At 43.7% G+C, this 21,039-nt stretch overlaps 1 protein-coding gene across 2 annotated transcripts in view; it reads left to right on the top strand.

The window, feature by feature from the left end:
• SHROOM2 (shroom family member 2) overlaps positions 1-21,039 on the top strand; it is a 191,039-nt gene that overhangs the window by 126,722 nt on the left and 43,278 nt on the right. For both annotated transcript variants that reach the window (XM_070750847.1, XM_070750846.1), the window contains exon 4: positions 15,978-18,600. In XM_070750847.1, the coding sequence (XP_070606948.1) occupies positions 15,978-18,600 (2,623 nt within the window). The remainder of the gene's footprint in view (positions 1-15,977; positions 18,601-21,039) is intronic.

Genomic DNA, 21,039 nt, shown 5'->3' with positions numbered 1-21,039 from the left:
AGTCATCGAGGTAATGAATGACGGAACCCAGACCAGAGTGCCTCCTGAGCGCCCACTCCAAGAAGGTGCTAAAGCTCTCGAACAGGGAGCAAGATATAGAGCAGCCCATTGGTAATGCTCTGTCTACGTAAAAGCCACCTTCAAAGTGGAAGCCCAGGAGCTCAAAATCGCCTGGGTGTATGGGGAGGAGCCGGAATGCCGACTTAATGTCGCATTTACCCATAAGGGCTCCCACCCCACACTCCCTAACCATGGCCACCGCCGCGTCAAAGGATGCATAGCGTACTGAGCAAAGCTCATCAGGAATGAAGTCATTCACTGATTCTCCTTTCAGGAAGGACAAATGGTGAATCAACCTAACCACCCCCAAGGGGGAGACCCGAAGAGCTAGCAAGGGTGGGCACGGGAAAGGTCCCAGTACCCTGCCCTCGGCCACCTCCTTCTGAATTTTAGCCCTAACAATGTCTTCATGACCCACAACCGATCTGAGGTTGTCGGACATGAAGGCCGTCCTAGGCCCAACATATGGGATCCTGAAACCCTCGGTAAAACCCTGTAAGAGGGCAGCCGCCCTCCTACGAGGGTGATACTCCGTCAACAACTTCTCCAGCACTCCCAATTTAACTGGGCTGGGCCCCTTTTCCCCCAGTAGGCGAGGGGGCTTAGCCTGTCCCCCCCCGTCCTCCTTATCCTTACCCCCTTTGGGCTTGGTACAAGTGTTGGTGGCGTGGTAGCCCCCGCAGTTCCCACACGCATGTCTGTATCTGCAGAAGGGACGAAAACACGCCCCCTTGGCTGCAAACTCATGACACAGAGGGGCAGCCTTTGCTGTGCCTCCCCCAGCTGCCCGGGCCGCGGGGGATGCCGGCGGCTCGTCCTCCATATAGTGACCGCTATCCGTGCGGTCGCCCCCCCCCCCGGCCCAGGACATGTGGGTTGCGTTGAACCACAAATCGGGGACAACCACATCCCAAGGGAGCATGCGCTCAAAAGCCACCCGCATCCTAAAGGCCTCATCGTAGTGGCGCCACACCGTGCCCTTGTACTCAAAATGAGTCAATGTACTTAAGAATAGAGACAGCCCAAGCGGGCTCCCTCTGAATCACCACTGAGGCATAGGTCAGGTATGCATACAGCCATGAGCTGAAGCACCTGCTAACCCTAACTTTCTTGGGCTTATCTACCTTTGCCTCATCCTCCTTCTCCTTTTTAGGAACTTCTCTGTTGAGGAGGGAGAAAAGATCTACATACACCCCTTTCCAAATACGTTCCCTGATGGTGGGGTGAAGGTGAAAACCCAAAGGCGTGGAGGGCAACCCCCACGGAATAGCAGCTGCTCTAACAGCGGCCAAAGGGTCTAAGACCATGGGAACCCCTACTGTTGCCTCCCCTGAGCCCGTCGATGTCACTGAAGCCGTCGAAGGGGCCTGTGCCACTGTAGTAACAGTGGGGGAAGCCCACACCTGACCACAGGTGATGTCTGAATTACCTCCTGAGTTGACCCCACTCCCAAAACCCGGAGGCACAACAGCCTGTCCGGTCAGAGGGAGGAGCGGTGAAAGTGTTGGGTGTGGTGCAATCTCACCTGCCCCCAAAGGGGTAGAAGCCATCCAAGAGGACCCAGCTCCTAATGAGCCAGGTGTCGCTGTCATCTGCCCGGTCTGGGCCGCTGGTTCTCCTGGTGGCCTACCAAGGGCTGCTGGAGCTGATGGGATGGTGCCTCCAGGCCCGTACATCGATCTCCAATGTGCATCCAGATCATCCAGCCTCTCAATGATCCTGGACCAGGAATGAGCAGGTATATTAGACTCAGGTGTAGAGGGACCCCTCATCCTGCCGCCCCTCCTGACCCCAGGCTGAGCATCATCCTGCATCGACCAGGCCCTGGCTGAAGGTCTCAAGGCCCTCTTAGGCCAAGCCCCTGTCTCCACTGGTGTTGGTAGAGGCTTCTGCCTCTTGGGAGCCATGAAGACAGATTGTATAAAATAAAATAAATCAAAACCCCTGTTCTATGAATTGCACCAAGGGATTCTTTAAGAATCAGCCAAAATAATGCCAGGCAGACAGACAGGAATCCTCCCATGCCCCCCGGGGCCTAAATACAGTAAGCCCAAACCAGGCCAACCAGGCCTCAAACCCCCCCCCCCCCGCGACATGCCAAATAGGCCTAAAGAGAGGAAAGCCTCCTCCCCGTAGGGGAAAGACCCCTGTGGCAAGAAACCCCCTTGAGCCCAAGGGGGAGTCAAAGAACTTTCCACCCCCCACGACTCCAAACCGGGCCTCCGGACAGTTGCGGCCTCTAAAATGGCCGATGCCATGAGGCCAATGCAAAATGGCTGAATCCCAGGGGCGAACACCAGCCGGGTGTTCGTGTTGTCGTCCAGGGCGAAAAGGAGGCCCAGAAGCCTGTCCAGCCCTTTTATAGGGCTGCCAGGTTCCGCCCTGGATGATGTCATCAGCTAGGCCAAAGCCTGCCGAGACTGGCCGAGATCTCGCGAAATCTCGTGAGATCTCGGCCTACAAAATGGCGGCTACGCCAAGGGCCGTATCTCCCTGGCCCTGCAGCAAAATGGGCCGGGGAGTGAAGCACCAGCCGGGTATTGTTTTTTTTTTATAAATCTTTTTATTAATTTTCATAAAAGGACACACAAACTTACAAACATTAAACATATAGTTTGGGGAGGTATCCTCCCCACTTATCTCAAAAGTGTAAATGCAGATATAGAAAAAAGAATACAAAATTGAATACATAGTTGAATACTAATACATAAAAAATAGCTAATAAAAAAAACTAATAACAAGTAATTTAAACTAGGATAAAATCAAGCATTTTTCTCATCTTATTACTATTGTATATGTAAACTAATTCTAGTACCATTCTTTAAAAAAGGTAAATCTCAACCATTACATATATATTTACTTCTTTACATATTTTGACTTTAATTTTCTTTTATTTTTTTCTTGTCTATCCATATATAGACTTTGTTCCATGTTTCATAAAATTTTGTTTCTTCTTGGTCATTTAAGCGTCTTGTCATCATATCCATTTCCGCGCAGTCTAATATTTTTATAATGACTTCTTCCTCTTTGGGGATATTTTCCCCTTTCCAATTTTGCGCATATATAATTCTTGCCGCGGTTAAAATATGTATAATTAAATATAAAATTTCTTGCTTTTAAACCTGGTTAGTAATTCCTAACAAACAAAACTCCGGGGTAATTTCTATGTTTTGCAAAACTATTTTCTCTATCATTTTCCAATACGTTTTAGCTTTACCACATGTCTACCATTGGTGGTAGTAGGTCCCTATTTCTTTCTTGCATTTCCAACATAGCGGGGATGTCTTGGGAAACATTTTTGCTATTCTATATGGTGGGAGATGCCATCTATAAAACATTTTAATTTGGTTTTCTTTCAAAGACACTGATTTTGTCATTTTCCAATTATGTATCCAAACTTTCTCCCATGTATCTATATCTATATCTTTACCTATATTTTTGCACCAAGCTGTCATGTTATCTTTTAAAGTTAATTCAATGTTCTTATGGGCAATCAAATATTTATATATTTTCCCAATTGTTCTATTTTGATTGATAGTAATTAAATTACTCAATAATTTTTTGTTTTTATTAAAAATATAAAGCGTGGTATCCTTCTGGTATCTAGATCTAATCTGTGCGTAATGCCACCAATCAATTATTGTTCCTTGTTCTTGTAATTTAATTCTAGATTTTAACTTCATTTGATCATCTAACAAATCTTTATATCTTATTATTTTTGTATCCTTAATAGAATTTGGATGTATAATTGCTTCTAGAGGGGCCACCCAATCAGGGATGGTTAAAAAATGGTTTTTCCTTATATGTTTCCATACCTCCAATAGGTATTTTCTTAATGTGTGTCTTTTGAAATATGAATGATTTTTATCTTTATCATACCAAACAAAGGCATGCCAGCCAAGCATAAGGTCATGACCTTCTAATTTTAATGTTCTGTTATCTTCCAGAGTTATCCAGTCTTTAATCCATGTTAAGGCGGCTGCCTGATAATATAATTTCCAGTTTGGGAGGGCAAAGCCTCCTCTCTCTTTTATGTCCTCTAGCATATTTATTTTTATTCTTGCCTTTTTACCTTGCCATAAGAATTTTTTAACCATATTTGTTAAATTTTTGAAAAAATTTCCCCCTGGATTTATTGGGATTACCTGAAACAAGAACAAGATTTTGGGTAGAATGTTCATCTTGATTGTGGCAATTCTTCCCAGAAAAGATATTTTTAAATTGTTCCATATTTCTAAATCTTTTTTAATTTCCTTAATTAATTTTATATAATTATCATTTTTTAATGTTATTGTTTTGGAAGTTAGCCAGATTCCCAGGTACAGTATTTAACTTTTTTAACTATCTTAATTCCAGAAATGCATTCCAAATTACTTTCTTGAGTTTTATTCATATTTTTTGTTATAAATTGTGTTTTATTTTTATTTATTTTTAGACCTGCTACCTTGCCATATTGTTCTATTATCCAGATTAATCTTGGAGCTGTTACAATCGGATCTTCAATAACAAAAGTCAAGTCATCTGCAAAGGCTTGAACTTTATATGTCTCTTTTCCAACAGTTAAGCCTTTTATCCTTGAATCTGCTCTAATCTTTATTAGTAGGGTTTCTAAAGACATAATAAACAGTAAGGGTGAAATGGGACATCCTTGTCGAACTCCTTTGTTTATTTTAAAAGCTTCTAATTGGCCATTATTTAATATAATTTTAGTTGTTTGCTCTGAGTAGATGGCATCTATTAAGTTAACAAATTTAGGACCAAATCACATTTTGTTTAGTTGCATTTTTATAAATATCCAATTAACGTTGTCAAAAGCTTTTTGGGCATCTAAGAACATTAATGCTAGTTTTTTCTGGGTGTTGTTCATAATATTCTAATACATTAATAATTGTTCTAAGATTATTTCTAATCTGTCTACCTGGCAAGAAACCATTTTGGTCTTGATGAATTTTACTGTTTATAATTGTTTTTAACCTATCTGCATATATTGCAGTAAATATTTTATAATCAACATTTAATAACGATATTGGTCTATAGTTTTTAATTTTTTCCATTGCTGTACCTGGTTTGTGGATTAGGGTTATCAAAGATTCAGACCATGTTTTAGGGATTTTACCGTCTTGCCTGCATTCATTAAAAATTTGTAACATATTCTTTCTTATTGTCTCATTTTCTATTTTATACCACTCTGCTGGAATGGCATCTGGTCCAGTAGCCTTATTATTTTTCTGCCTTTTAATAATTGTAAGGAGTTCTTCCATTGTTATAGGATTTTCCATCCTCTCCTGTTGTTCTTCTGTTAGTTGAGGTAACTCCGAGCTTTCTAAATATTTAAATACTTCATCTTCCTCAAAATTATCATTTTTATATAATTATTTAAAAAAAAATTGTATTATATTTGCTTTCCCTTCTGTATCGTATTTTATTGTTCCATCTTTATCTTCTAATTTTTAGATTGTCTCTGTTTCCTTAATTTGTATGCTAGCCACCTACCTGGTTTATTGGCATGTTCAAAATAGTATTGTTTAGTTCTTTTTATTTTTTCTACCATTTGATTCTGGTCTTCCAATCTAATTTTATGTTTAATAATATTTTTTTTTCCTAAGTCTTTGTCTTTTATATTTTGTTGTGATATTAATTCTAGCTGTTTTAATTCTTTTGTTAATTGTTCATATTTACTTTTCTTTCCCTTATTATATTTTGCTGTATAGGATATTGTTAATCCTCTTATGTATGCTTTAGTTGCATCCCATAAATTTTGGGGAGTAGTGTCTGTGGTTTTATTAATTTCAAAAAATATTTTTAATTCTTTCTCAATCCAATCTTTATACTCTTTCTCTTTCAGAATATTTCTATTCATTTGCCAATTATAACGCTTTTTGCTGTTTCTCATATAAACTATTACTGGATTATGGTCCGCCCATGTATTGACGTCTATCTCAACCTCTTTTATATATTCTGCTGTTATTTTCGGAGCCCATACCATGTCTATTCTCGTCCAAATTTTATGGGGATTTGAATAAAAAGTATACTGCCTTTTTTGGGGATATCTTTCCCTCCAAATATCGTTCAATAATAATTCTGTTTTCATTTTTTGGAAAGTGGAGGGTAATAGGTTCTTTTTTTTCTTTTTATTGTTTTTTTCCCCTCCCGAGTGGTCCAATTGTCTATTTGAAATAGCATTAAAATCTCCAATAATTAGCATATTTTCCACATTTAGTTCAATAATTTTTTGGTGCAATTTTTTGTAAAATGTCATTTGGTCTTCATTTGGGGCATATATAGAAACAATAGTAAGAGGTCTAGGTTCAATACTAACTTGGACAATCAGAATTCTGCCTTCATCATCACTAAATAATTGTTTGGAATTTATAGAGTTCTCCACATACATCGCTACGCCTCTTTTTCTTTGGTCTGCTAATGCAGCATACATGTTTCCAATTTTAGTATTTAATAATAAGTTCCGATTGCTTTTTTTTATATGTACTTCTTGTAATATCACAATTTGAGCCTTTTGGTTCTTGATTTTAGAAAACATTTGCTTTCTTTTTTTTTGGTTCATTTAGTCCATTAACATTTACAGAGAAGATTTTTAAATCACTCAATGTAGTCATTTATTGTATTTTTTGGTTTCGCGCTGCGGTTGCTTTCTTCTCTCGCCTTGGTCCTGTTCTTGCTCTTGTGATACAGCCCCCATAGCTTCCGCCTGCAGTGCTGTCAGTTCTTTTGTTATCTGCTCCATTTGGCTTATTCCGCTATTTTTGTAAAAGTCTCTTGCTTGATCTAGATTTTCCAATTTGTATCTTGTAGATTTCCATGTCAATGACAGTCCTTGTGGAATAAGCCAGCGAAAAGTTATATTCTCTTTAATCAAAATTTTGGTCAAGAAGTGGTAGTCCCTTCTGTTCTCTCTGACGCTTCTTGGAACCTGTTTCAATATTTTTATATCTTTGCCCTTAAATTGCGGTTGTCCAGATCTTGCCCAATGTAGAATGTCATCTCTCAGCGTTCTTCTTACAAATTTGATATGAATCTCTCTTGGAAGATTATGGCAACGAATGTAGCTATTAGAAATTCTGTAAACTTCATCGATTTCTTTTATTATTTCTGCAGAATCCATTTGTAGAATTCCTCCAATAATTTCAGCCATAGTGGCCTTTAAGTCTTTATCCTTCTCTTCTATAATATTTTGAAACCGTAGCCCATACGAAGCACATTGCATTTCCAAGTGTGTGATCGATTCATCATATCTTCTATAACGCAGGTTCGCTCTGTCATCAAGATGATCCATTCTTTTCTCAATTTTCTCTGTTTTTTCTTCAACTGCTTTCATTCGGTCTTCACTCTCCTTCAAAGTTTGTTTAATCTCCTTCATCTGGTCCTTCATCTCTGCTGTATCTGCCTTCATCTCAGCCATTTCTGCTTTTATGGCTTCTCTCTGCTGGGATGCATCGTTTTGTGATTGGAGCATGAAGTCTTTCAATGCATTCAATGTATCTTGTATTGTAGTAAGTGTGGATTGTTGTGGCTTTTCTTTCTCCTTCTCCTTGGTAGACATAGTTACAGACAAGACCTGGTGTGCCGGGGAAGAATGGGGTGATCCTTGGGGCGATGATGCCGCAGACGTTTGTTTCTTAATTGTTTTAGTAAAAGTAGAAGTACTCGACATTCTTAAATTTACCATTGGTGTTATTTTATGTTAGCGATATGTAGAGAATCACTACAAATTTCAAACGTATTCAATTTCTAAAACAAATTCCCTTAAAAAAAAACACTTAAATTGCAAGTATAGTCAATATTATAATTTTAAACAAATATCACCTTATATTGTCTTATTACTCTAAATTAAATGCTTGTGAAGAAAAAAGTAAAATAATAAAATAAAATAACCTTCAGTACAATTTAACGTAAACCAAGAAATATAGAAAAAGAAAAAAAAAGGATTTGGCACAACAGAGAAAGGAGAATAAAAGTACAGGAGAGAGGAAGGGAATAAGAAAAATATATATAAGATTTATATAGGATAAGAATAAGAGAGAAAGAAAGAAATAGAGAAAAGAATGAAGAAAGAATAAAGGGAGGAAAACAATCTAAAAGGGGGAGGTAATTTAGTTAAAATAGAACAGAGGACCAAGGATTATTAGCAATGCATATATTAATCTAAATGTAGGTATAGAAAAGAAAAGGAAATTTTAAAAAAATTAAAAAAAATTAGGATATAAAAAAGAAACAAGGAGCGAAATTCAACTATTTAATATTCTAAAGTGATTATGTTGATTGAAGATCTTTTCTGTTTATAAAAAAGTTAATTTGAAGAAGTTCCAATTATTTCAGCAGTGATGGGAATAAAGTTTAGCCTTTTCAACGTTTATAAAGTCTCGATTTTCAAAGTAGTTTTAGTATACCGTATATACTCGAGTATAAGCCGACCCGAGTATAAGCCGAGGCACCAATTTTTGCCACAAAAACTGGGAAAATGTATTGACCCGAGTATAAGCCGAGGTTAGAAAATGCAGTGGCTACTGGTAACTTATAAAAATGGAAAACAATAAAATTACATTAATTGAGACATGTTTTAGAATATTTATTTTAAAGAAAACCAGTAAACTAGCTCTGTAAATTTAAAAGAGGGTAAACAAATTAACAATATTAACAATAAATTAAAAAGTAAAAAAAGTAGCTCGATCAGGAACAAAGCTAAAACCTAAGAGTTAAAATCCTTCAAAACTGGATTCCTTCTCATCATTAATTGGATTTACATTACAGTGAACCCTCGAGTTTCGCGAGGGTTCCGTTCCAAGACCCCTCGCGAAACTCGATTTGTCGCGATATAGCGGTGCGGAAGTAAAAACACCATCTGCGCATGTGCGGCCATTTTTTCATGGCCGCACATGCGCAGATGGTGAAGTTTGCGTGTGGGCGGTGGGGAAGACCAAGGGAAAGTTCCTTCAGCCGCCCAACAGCTGATCTGCTCGGTAGCGCGGCAGCAGCGAGTTGGGCGGCTGAAGGAACGTTCCCTGGGTCTTCCCCGCCGCCTCGGATCCTCGCTGATGCCCGCCCGCCGTTTGCCGCTCGTCCCGTTCGCCCCCCACTCCCCTCGTTCGCCCGCCGCTCGCCTCGTTCGCCCCCCACTCCCCTCGTTCGCCCGCCGCTCCCCTCGTTCGCCCCCCACTCCCCTCGTTCGCCCGCCGCTCGCCTCGTTCGCCCCCCACTCCCCTCGTTCGCCCGCCGCTCGCCTCGTTCGCCCCCCACTCCCCTCGTTCGCCCGCCGCTCCTCTCGTTCGCCCCCCCACTCCCCTCGTTCGCCCGCCGCTCGCCTCGTTCGCCCCCCACTCCCCTCGTTCGCCCGCCGCTCGCCTCGTTCGCCCCCCACTCCCCTCGTTCGCACCGCCGCTCGCCTCGTTCGCCCCCCACTCCCCTCGTTCGCCCCGCCGCTCCCCTCGTTCGCCCCCCCACTCCCCTCGTTCGCCCGCCGCTCCCCTCGTTCACCCCCCATTCCCCTCGTTCGCCCGCCGCTCCCCTCGTTCGCCCCCCACTCCCCTCGTTCGCCCACCGCTCGCCCCGTTCGCCCGCCGCTATCGAACTTGCTATCGAGCCTGCTAATGAAATCCAACCCGCAGCGGCCCTTTCCCTCTCCAGGCTGCGGGAGGGGTCCGGAGAACAATGCCTGGCGCCGCGCTCCCGGCTGGGCTTTTTTCCCCCATTTCCCCTCGGGTGGAATTTCAGACCCTCCGCCGGTTGGATTTCATTAGCAGGCTCGATAGCAAGTTCTTCCTCCCTTTAGAAAGCCCCGCAGCCTCCTCCGACCGGCGAGGCCGCCAGCGAGGACCCGCAAAGCCGCCGCCGCCGCAGCGAGGCCAAGCCGCCCGCTCCCACGGCAGGTTTACAAAGGCAGCGCGGCAACTTGGAGCACGGCACGCCCCGCAGCCCTCGCCTCGCCCGCCCCCCGCCTGGCCGGCGCTCCGGCTACCCTCCCCCCGGTCGCCGTTTGCTGCTCGCCCGTTCACCTGCCCGCCATCAGGACCGCCGCGCACTAACTTGATGACGGCCAAGCCGTCCCAGATCGTGGGGAGAGGAGCTCTTCTCCAGCCAGGGGACGGCGAGGCCCTCCCAATGCCCCACGCTTGGAGCCGGAGTGAGGCCACTTCCGCCTCCGGATGAAGGCATCTCCTCAAACTCAAAGCCTGTATCCTGCCGCCCGGTTTACCCAGGACACGAGCGGCGAAGTGAGCCACAGCCACCTCCGTTCGGGCGAAGGAATCCCTGGGCAACGGGGAAACCCCACTGAAACCGGGCGATTTGGACTTTCCATTCCTCCAAGTCACTTCGCCGCTCGTGTCCTGGGTAAACCGGGCGGCAGGATACAGGCTTTGAGTTTGAGGAGATGCCTTCATCCGGAGGCGGAAGTGGCCTCACTCCGGCTCCAAGCGTGGGGCATTGGGAGGGCCTCGCCGTCCCCTGGCTGGAGAAGAGCTCCTCTCCCCACGATCTGGGACGGCTTGGCCGTCATCAAGTTAGTGCGCGGCGGTCCTGATGGCGGGCAGGTGAACGGGCGAGCAGCAAACGGCGACCGGGGGGAGGGTAGCCGGAGCGCCGGCCAGGCGGGGGCGGGCGAGGCGAGGGCTGCGGGGCGTGCCGTGCTCCAAGTTGCCGCGCTGCCTTTGTAAACCTGCCGTGGGAGCGGGCGGCTTGGCCTCGCTGCGGCGGCGGCGGCTTTGCGGGTCCTCGCTGGCGGCCTCGCCGGTCGGAGGAGGCTGCGGGGCTTTCTAAAGGGAGGAAGAACTTGCTATCGAGCCTGCTAATGAAATCCAACCGGCGGAGGGTCTGAAATTCCACCCGAGGGGAAATGGGGGAAAAAAGCCCAGCCGGGAGCGCGGCGCCAGGCATTGTTCTCCGGACCCCTCCCGCAGCCTGGAGAGGGAAAGGGCCGCTGCGGGTTGGATTTCATTAGCAGGCTCGATAGCAAGTTCGATAGCGGCGGGCGAACGGGGCGAGCGGTGGGCGAACGAGGGGAGTGGGGGGCGAACGAGGGGAGCGGCGGGCGAACGAGGGGAATGGGGGGCGAACGAGGGGAGCGGCGGGCGAACGAGGGGAGTGGGGGGCGAACGAGGGGAGCGGCGGGCGAACGAGGGGAGTGGGGGGCGAACGAGGCGAGCGGCGGGCGAACGAGGGGAGTGGGGGGCGAACGAGGGGAGCGGCGGGCGAACGAGGGGAGTGGGGGGCGAACGAGGGGAGCGGCGGGCGAACGAGGGGAGTGGGGGGCGAACGAGGCGAGCGGCGGGCGAACGAGGGGAGTGGGGGGCGAACGAGGGGAGCGGCGGGCGAACGAGGGGAGTGGGGGGCGAACGAGGCGAGCGGCGGGCGAACGAGGGGAGTGGGGGGCGAACGAGGGGAGCGGCGGGCGAACGAGGGGAGTGGGGGGCGAACGAGGCGAGCGGCGGGCGAACGAGGGGAGTGGGGGGCGAACGAGGGGAGCGGCGGGCGAACGAGGGGAGTGGGGGGCGAACGAGGCGAGCGGCGGGCGAACGAGGGGAGTGGGGGGCGAACGAGGGGAGCGGCGGGCGAACGAGGGGAGTGGGGGGCGAACGAGGCGAGCGGCGGGCGAACGAGGGGAGTGGGGGGCGAACGAGGGGAGCGGCGGGCGAACGAGGGGAGTGGGGGGCGAACGAGGGGAGCGGCGGGCGAACGAGGGGAGTGGGGGGCGAACGAGGCGAGCGGCGGGCGAACGAGGGGAGTGGGGGGCGAACGAGGGGAGCGGCGGGCGAACGAGGGGAGTGGGGGGCGAACGAGGGGAGCGGCGGGCGAACGAGGGGAGTGGGGGGCGAACGAGGCGAGCGGCGGGCGAACGAGGGGAGTGGGGGGCGAACGAGGGGAGCGGCGGGCGAACGAGGGGAGTGGGGGGCGAACGAGGCGAGCGGCGGGCGAACGAGGGGAGTGGGGGGCGAACGAGGGGAGCGGCGGGCGAACAAGGGGAGTGGGGGGCGAACGAGGCGAGCGGCGGGCGAACGAGGGGAGTGGGGGGCGAACGAGGCGAGCGGCGGGCGAACGAGGGGAGTGGGGGGCGAACGAGGGGAGCGGCGGGCGAACGAGGGGAGTGGGGGGCGAACGAGGCGAGCGGCGGGCGAACGAGGGGAGTGGGGGGCGAACGAGGGGAGCGGCGGGCGAACAAGGGGAGTGGGGGGCGAACGAGGTGAGCGGCGGGCGAACGAGGGGAGTGGGGGGCGAACGAGGGGAGCGGCGGGCGAACGAGGGGAGTGGGGGGCGAACGAGGCGAGCGGCGGGCGAACGAGGGGAGTGGGGGGGCGAACGAGGGGAGCGGCGGGCGAACGAGGGGAGTGGGGGGCGAACGAGGGGAGCGGCGGGCGAACGAGGGGAGTGGGGGGCGAACGAGGGGAGCGGCGGGCGAATGAGGCGAGCGGCGGGCGAACGGGACGTGCGGCCGCCGAACGGGGCGAGCGGCAAACGGCGGGCGGGCATCAGCGAGGATCCGAGGCCGCGGGGAAGACCCAGGAAAGGTTCCTTCGTCCGCCTAGCAGCTGATCTGCTCGGCAGCGCAGCACCAGCGAGGAGCCGAAGATCTTCGGCTCCTCGCTGCTGCTGCGCTGCCGAGCAGATCAGCTGCTAGGCGCCCGCTCGAGAGCAAGAGGGGGAGAGATAGAGAAAGAGAGAGAAGGAAAGAAAGATGAGAGAGGGAGGAAGAGAGTGTGAGAGAGGAAGAAGCAACATAGAGAAAGAGGGGGAAGACCCAGGGAAGCCTCTGCCCGGCGAAACTCCACCATCTACGCATAGGGCACGCATGCGTAGATGGTGGAGTTTACTTCCGGGTTGAAAACTCGCGATATAGCGTTTAGCGAACATCGAGATCGCGAAACTCGAGGGTTCACTGTATTGTTCTGTTTTTATATATGCTGTGAGCCACCCTGAGTCCTTGGAGAGGGATTGCATACAAATCCAATTAAATAAATAAACAAACAAACAAACAAATAAATAAGTGTATCCAAAGAAGAGCTTCAGCATTAGCTGCTGTGAGGTTATCAGCATAGAAAACCAAATAGATAGATAGATAGATAGATAGATAGATAGATAGATAGATAGATAGATAGATAGATAGATAGATAGATAGATAGATAGATATAGAAAGATAGATAGACAGACAGACAGACAGAAAAATAGATAGATAGATAGATAGATAGATAGATAGATAGATAGATAGATAGATAGATAGAAATAGATACAGATAGATAGATAGATAGATAGATAGAAAGAAAAATAGATAGATAGAAAAATAGATAGATAGAAAGATAGAAAAATAGATAGATAGAAATAGATACAGATAGATAGATAGATGATAGATAGATAGATAGATACAGATAGATATAGATAGACAGACAGACAGATAGAAAAATAGATAGATAGATAGAAATAGATACAGATAGATAGATAGATAGATAGATAGATAGATAGATAGAAAAATAGTTAGATAGAAAAATAGATAGATAGAAAGATAGACAGATAGAAAAAGAATTCCTGTCTAGCTCTGCCTCATAACACATTATTAGATCCTATCCAAGCAAGGACAGCAACTAGCACAAAATACCAATGCAGAGAGAGCAAGGAATAGTTACTCACCATTGCTTTTTTCCCCTCTCGGTTGGAGCAAATGGCTGCCTCTGCTTGAGCTAGGGAGAGGAACTACGGTGTGCGAGAGGGGACAAAAGCTGGTGCCTCCTCGCTCTGGCTCAAGCAATGGCGCCCTCGTATGGTGACTTTGTCAATGACCCGAGTATAAGCCGAGGCTGTGTTTTTCAGCCCATTTTTTGGGCTGAAAAACTCGGCTTATACTCGAGTATATACGGTATTTATCTGGTGTTAAAATGGAGTCAATCCGTCTCTCGCAGCTCAGAACAGAATAAACAGCCTCTCTGCTACGAATCCGACGAAACAGCCAGTAATCCAAACGAAGTAATCCAGATGTGAACGATCAAGTAATCCAAAAAAAAAACTTATAATCCAAAGAGGAAAAGAGAAGAGAATCCTTCTTGTGTATTTATCTCAATTTATTTCATCTTCTTTTATTAAAAGTTTATTAAAAATTTGCAATAGGTTTTGTGCAGTTAAATCCTTCCGCTGCGTAAATCAGAGCCCAGGATTCATTTTCTGGTATTTTAGTAACAAGTTATCTCACGGAGAAAAGAGGAAACACATTTAGCCAAATAATTTCAGTTTGTTGCTATTCAATCTTTTAAAGTCTCATTTTAATTCTTTTGCAAGTTTTCTCTGTTTTTTCAAACGTTTAACAGTCCAAGTTCAAAGTCAAAACAATAAGTGAAAGTGATGGAAATAAGATCCGGCTGTTGATTCGCGCCTGGATACAATGTTTTAGACAACTTTCACTTTCTCCTTGCTTCAGAAAATTCTTTAACTTTTCACTTTCTTTTACTCCAGTCTTGTTATTTGAACATGAAACGTAGAAGAAATGCTTTTACCTTTGTTGTATTCCTTTTTCAATAAAAAACGCTGTAAACTGCTTTCACTTTTCCAGTTCTTTCTTGCTTCCCTGGTGGTTAGATGGGATCGCAATGGCCGTGTCCTCCGTGCTGGAAGGCCGGTTCTCCCTGCACCCGAGCTGCGGGATGGACCGCTGCCTCCGGAGCTTCGGCGGGAGCTCCTCGGACAGGGGGAAGTCCCCTGTTCTAGGATCGAGCCATCCAGACTCGATCCGATCGCAATTGAGCGACCTCGGGGTGTGTGTGTGAAAGGAGTCTCCAGGCAGAGCCCTGCCAAGAGACTCCGCTGCGGTCCTCAGCCAGACCGGAAGTCACCGGCCGGGTATTGTACAAAGCAAGTTCTGTTATTTTTTTTTTAAAAATCAGTAAATTATATACTTGAGAGTTACTAATTCACAATCTTTTTTTCATTATGAAGAATAGAAAATAATATCTGCAAGTTTTGATGGCCAGTGATCCCCCCCCCACCTTCCAACTAGTACCAGAATTGTTTCAAATCTGAGCAGCTGTTTGTACCAAATAACTTCTTCCAGCAGCATTTGATGGAAGAAATTGAAATTGCTGTTCCAGGATAGCTTCTCAAAATGTGTATTCTTCTCTGGCATTTTTAAAAAGAATAATTCTGCAATTATTTTTCTATTAGATGATAGGTATTGCGTACCATTGCGTTTTTAATAATTGAAAAGTCCACAGTAATAATTATTTCTGTGAAAATATTTCCAGTACTTAAAAAAGAAGGACCTTAATTAAGATACAATTTTTTTCAATCCTTCATAATACTTTGATTTATTTACAACTAATACAAATTCCTTAATATAAAATATTCAAATTTGTAATTAATTTAGAAATACATTTATTATTATTGACTTTATAATGCTGGTTTAAGTTTATATATTATTAAATAATATATTCTCTTTACTAATTTATATTTTGATAACTATTTAAGGCTATAATCATATAGTACTTTAGCTAGAAATAAGCCTCAAGGAATTCTGTAGGATTTTTTTAAAAACATATGTCTGGGTTTTTTACTGTTATATTGCATTTTTTAAAGAAATACTATGAAATTCTTTTTGAATGAAACTAATTCACTGGGCAGTTCTGTCTTGCCGATATTGTAGTAGACAGAAGCGAGAATTTTTTAAAAAAAACAAAATATTAGCTGACATACTAAGAACATATCAAAATTTACCTAGAGTCAGTGGTCAATCATGCAGAGAATTGATAGATACAATCATGGGTTCACTGTAGTCTTCACTAAAGCTTTTTTCATATTGTAATTTTTTTAAAGTGACAATTTGGTTTTAATATGCAATTTTAATAGGTAAAATATTGTTGTAGGTAATTGTAATGATGAATGTGCATGTGTGTACTATATTAATGGAGGTATGTTTGTTTTATTTGTTGCAGTTCCTTTGATCTTTCAAATTCATGGAATCAATCAAATCTGCATCGTACCTCAGGCCAGTTCAGTTCTGTGGGAAGCATGGATATCTGGGATCACACAACCCAAACATATCAGTATGGACAGATTTCATCTGCAAAGTCCAATAGCAGCATTGATCATCTGGGGAATCCCAGCAAAAGAGATTCTGCATATGGTTCTTTTTCTACTAGCTCCAGTACACCTGATCACACATTGTCCAGTGTAGATGCTCTGTCAACAGAGAATGTGATGTATAAAGGGGGTCATTGGGAAACTCCAAAACAAGGGAATAGCAAGACCGTTTCATTTATGAATGACAATGGAAGATTTGAAGAAAAAGTTAACTCCTTTGCAACTCCACCACAATACGAAAGCAACCTGAGCTCACGGCTAGAAGACCATACTAATTCAGTCTATTCTGGGGCTGGAAGATCTAATTTTGTACCTGTATGGTATGTCCCTGAAGGAAAAAAGTCTCCTTCTCCTCCTCCACCACCACCCCCTCTCCGTAGTGATAGTTTTGCTGCTACCAAAAGTCATGATAGAGATCATGCACCTCCTCTATATTCAGAGGACATTCAGAGCCCCCAGCATTTTGAAGTCCTACCTAGAACACCAATTAGAAATGACTGGAGTGCTGACATTGCTGAAGAACATAAGCGAATGATCAGGTCAGTTGAGAAGACCTCACACAGAAGACGAGGAAGCAGTCCAATACAAAGATCTGATTTTATTCCAGATTATTATTTCTGTTCCCCAGGTGACAGGATAAACAATAATATGGGACATGCTAAGAGACTGCATTCATCTCTGTCTAGTACTGATGTTCGATTTGCCCAGTCTGTTTATGAGTCTCAACACCATCAACATCAGCGTCAATATAGTGATGAATATAGTTTCTTTCACAGTGCAAAAGTCTCTGCATCATCTAAAGAGCCAAAAGGGTTCTCTTCTTATAGTGACATTAAGGAAAGGCCTTCTGATAAACATAACTGTCATCTAAACCAAATCAGGATTCCTAATAATATCACCACTACAGTTACTGATGCCAGTTTTGAAGAAAACCCTGGACTAAATCATTATTACTGTGTAAAAGCAAGGCAGCAGTCTGCTCAGTCTGCTCAGGGAATCTCAAAAGCATTACAGTTTAAAAATGAATGTAGGAATTCTGGAACAGGAAATCTTGCTGTTTCTGTATCAAGTGAGAATCCTGCCATAACCATGAGCCAAAATCCTAAGTATTCTCTACCTCAGCATCTTACTGAGTCTTCTCTGGATATATGTGAAAAGAGAGCTCATTGTGTAGTTAATAAAGGAGAGGATATACTGGAAGATTCTAGGAAGATAAATTACTCTGAGAAATCAGGTCAGAACAAGACCTTTGAAGAAAATCTCAGTAGTGAATATAAAGATGGGCAGGAGTATTTTCAGGTGTCTGACACTAAAATAGCCCAAAAAGATTTCAAACGGAATCAGGAGAAGAACTACCATATTTCTCCCCAAAAGACCCCAATGTTGAATTCTTTAGCTCAGGAAGAGAAAAAGCAGATTAATGTTGCTGCCGAAATTGGAATTAATAAACAGACAGGATTTGATATTCACCTAAGCAAAAATGTACGAAGGAGTGATCGTTTTGCTACCACACTGAGAAATGAAATTCAGATGAAGAAAGCAAAACTCCAAAAAAGCAAAAGCACAGCGGCCTTAATAGAGCCAACTGAGGAAGAGGAGTATGCAGAGAACTGGAAACATGATTCTCAAGAAAAGACAGCTTCTTCATCAGAAAGTTGTTATTCTCACATGTACAAAGATAATCTGAAAGAGGCCCAAGCCAGAGTTTTGCAGGCCACTTCTTTTCAGCGCCGAGACTTGGAACCCAATTCTGCAGACCGAAAGACAAATATATATAATACTTCTCCATTGACTTTTGTTTCTGAAGATGAATTAGGTTTCCCTGAACTTAGGCAGTCTTCTAAAGAGATATCACTGAGTAATGGTGCTCACCATCTTTCTCGTATTGGTGCTAGGAAGAGATTTAATGCAGAACAAAAGTTAAAATCTTATTCTGAACCTGAGAAAATAAATGAAGTGGGTATGTTGGATGATAACTGCCAAAAACACCATCGTCCAACTACATCAGATGAAGCTTTGGAAACTTTTGCAGATAAACGGAAGTTTTTTGAAGAGACTAGTAAGCCAGTCTGTCAAAAATCTTCACAGAGATGTGCAACTTACTTTCATTCAGAAGCAGAGTCTACTACTCCTCATAGAAATTCCAATGAAATTGAATCTGGAGGATCGTGGTCCAAAACAAGAATGCGGTCAGCTTCTTTTGGGGTAGAGAATGTGCTTTGTTCTTCTGATAGACCTAATGAAACTGTATGTTACAATGGTCATATCACTAAATCAAGACAATCTCAGAGGTTAGAAACATTTGCAGAATACCAGGCTTCTTGGAAAGAGCAGAGAAAACCTACAGAAAGCCGTAGTTCTGGAAAGTACCATTCAGCTGATAATATCCTTGATGCTGGCCTTGAACAACTTGAGAAATCTCAGTATAAACATGAAAGATCCCGGTCATCTCCTTCTACTGATTTTTATAAGCAGGTAAACACATTTTACTACATTTGATTTTATTTCAAAGAAATGAAAAATAAGTATGTATATATGTATGTGCACGCACATACACACACACATACATGCCTATATAACTGATATAATGATAAGAACAAAGTTCTTAAGCATAAATTTCAGTCAACCCTGTTAAAGTGTACACTTCAATGAGTCCTTACATGAACAGAAAACTGACTCAACTTTGCAGTTCCAAGTTCCAATTTAAAAATTGAAAATATGACAGATTTTGAACTATGGACACCTTTTCAGTCAGTACTTTGTAACATGCTTTAGTAGTAGCTTGAGTTTCCAAACAACAGTAGTCAGCTTTTGGGGGGGTTGGACTGATTTTTCCCTATCTCTCTTGCAGAAGTCAGAAATTTACTTAGGCTTCCTTGTTTGCATGTTTGAGATCTTCTCATAGATGTTTAGTAATCTTATAGTCTGAAGATAAGAGGGCTGTTTCAAAACATTTGATTTTCTTTCATGTAATGCTTCAAAATTGTCTTCATGAACTATCCAATCTCTTTTCAGTTTTAATTTATTAATTGCTTGACATTTATTTATTTATTAGATTTCAATGCTGCCCTATTCCTCATACTCAGGGTGGCAAAGAAATTAGATTGAAAGCAGGAAAAAATCTCTAGCCGAATTGGAGATTCAAAAGTGATTAGGTCTGCAAAACAGTATTCATAGATCACTTCAAAAAATTTAACTGATATTTGTTAACTTCAAATAAAACATTGCATACTGAAGAACAAAAATTTACATATATAAAGTTATTAGTAAAAAAATAAGTTATTACAAGGAAATATTATTATTATTATTATTATTATTATTATTATTATTATTATTATTATTATTATTATTATATTTGTATGCCGCCCCTCTCCAGAGACTCGGAGCGGCTCTGCATTTGAAGAAAAAAAATATCTTGCCAGTTGGTAAAAAAAATGGAGGGGGTTTAGTTATACCTTGTGATTGAATGACAGACAATAAAATTCTGAATGAGTGAAAGGAAGAGTGGATTGATTAAATACCAATAAAACCTGATCTTTTTAAAAAAGATATTGAATACCTTCTTCTGAGTAAAGTAAAGCCCCTCTCCTTCGTATTGTATGGATTTGTTCCATTTTATTCCTATCCACATTTGTTTTCCTTGTGTTTTTGTTATGGTCATCCTTCTTATCTTTATTTCTATTTTTTTCCCCGCTGTATTTTTCCTTATTTTTAATATTTCCATTTATTGCCACTCAGAATAGTTTAAAATTGGACAACATATTAATTTAAAAACGAAGAAGTAAATAATGTCCAGGCGGTGAAGAAACTGAATCTGAAAAGAAAATGGATACTTCAGAAAGATAATGATCCAAAACATAATTTGTTCTCACATACCTGTTTAAAATACCAACTACAAATATCCTGCATTAGATGTGGTTAACCCCACAGTCTCTATTGTGTTGCTTTTTGTCTTAAATATATACAGTAGTTTTTGGTGTATAAGATATACCCTTCCCCCCACCAAAAAAAAAAGTGTGGAAATGTCTGTGCATCTTATACAGCTAACATTGCTGAAGACCATTCCCACGCACCTACTGGCCTCCACCCTTTGGTCTTTGCCTTCCAGCAATTTGCCTCCTTGCAGCAAACAGCCAGGTCAGCAAGCAGATGATTGGCAGTTGGATCTGCCTCCCAGAATACCGCCTATCAACTGTTCCAGGCTGCAGGGATTGCCACCACCCATCGCCGCTGCTGCCTATTGCTACTTCCGTGTGCTCCATTTTCAGCCTCCGCATGCCCCATTTTCAACCCGTTCCAGGCTTTTATCCCTGCTGCCTGGAATGGGCTGCAAATGGGCTGAGTTTGGAACTGGACCTGTGCATGCACACGCACGCATGCCAGGATGGCATGTGCTGGACTGAAGTGATGAGGGCCGGACTCTTACAGTTTCCAGGATGGCCACGGGGGCGGATCTGCCCTCAAATTATATCAACCATCTTCAACCTAATGTTTCCAGGTGTATTAACATTTCAACTTTCATAATACCCAGCTACTCTTTATGCTGTTTGAGAAAATATAGAACTTGAAATTGAAAACATCTGACAGGAAAGTATTCATTGGAGAAACAATGGATAGATTAAATAGATGGATGGATGGATGAGAGAGAGAGAGAGTTTCACAGGTATTGAAAAAAAATGTTTATGTTGCATGCCAAATACATTTGAGCACCATAATCATTAGGGTTTCAATGTCCTCATTTAAGTTTTTCCCAAACAGAATTACAAATAATTATAGTTTCTTCCTTTTAACTGGTCAGATGAATTAGTATCTTGAATGAAAAGTTTGTGAAACTAAGATGTTACATTTGGTTTAAGCTAAATCAGCAGAAGGCGGGATACTTTGTGGACTTCAGGCAAATCCACAAATGAAGGG

This window comes from Erythrolamprus reginae, chromosome 4, assembly GCF_031021105.1.
Source record: "Erythrolamprus reginae isolate rEryReg1 chromosome 4, rEryReg1.hap1, whole genome shotgun sequence".
In the NCBI taxonomy this organism is placed as follows: domain Eukaryota; kingdom Metazoa; phylum Chordata; class Lepidosauria; order Squamata; family Dipsadidae; genus Erythrolamprus; species Erythrolamprus reginae.
The sequence above is the reverse complement of the archived record's forward strand: the minus strand, read 5'-3'. Positions and strand labels throughout refer to the sequence as shown.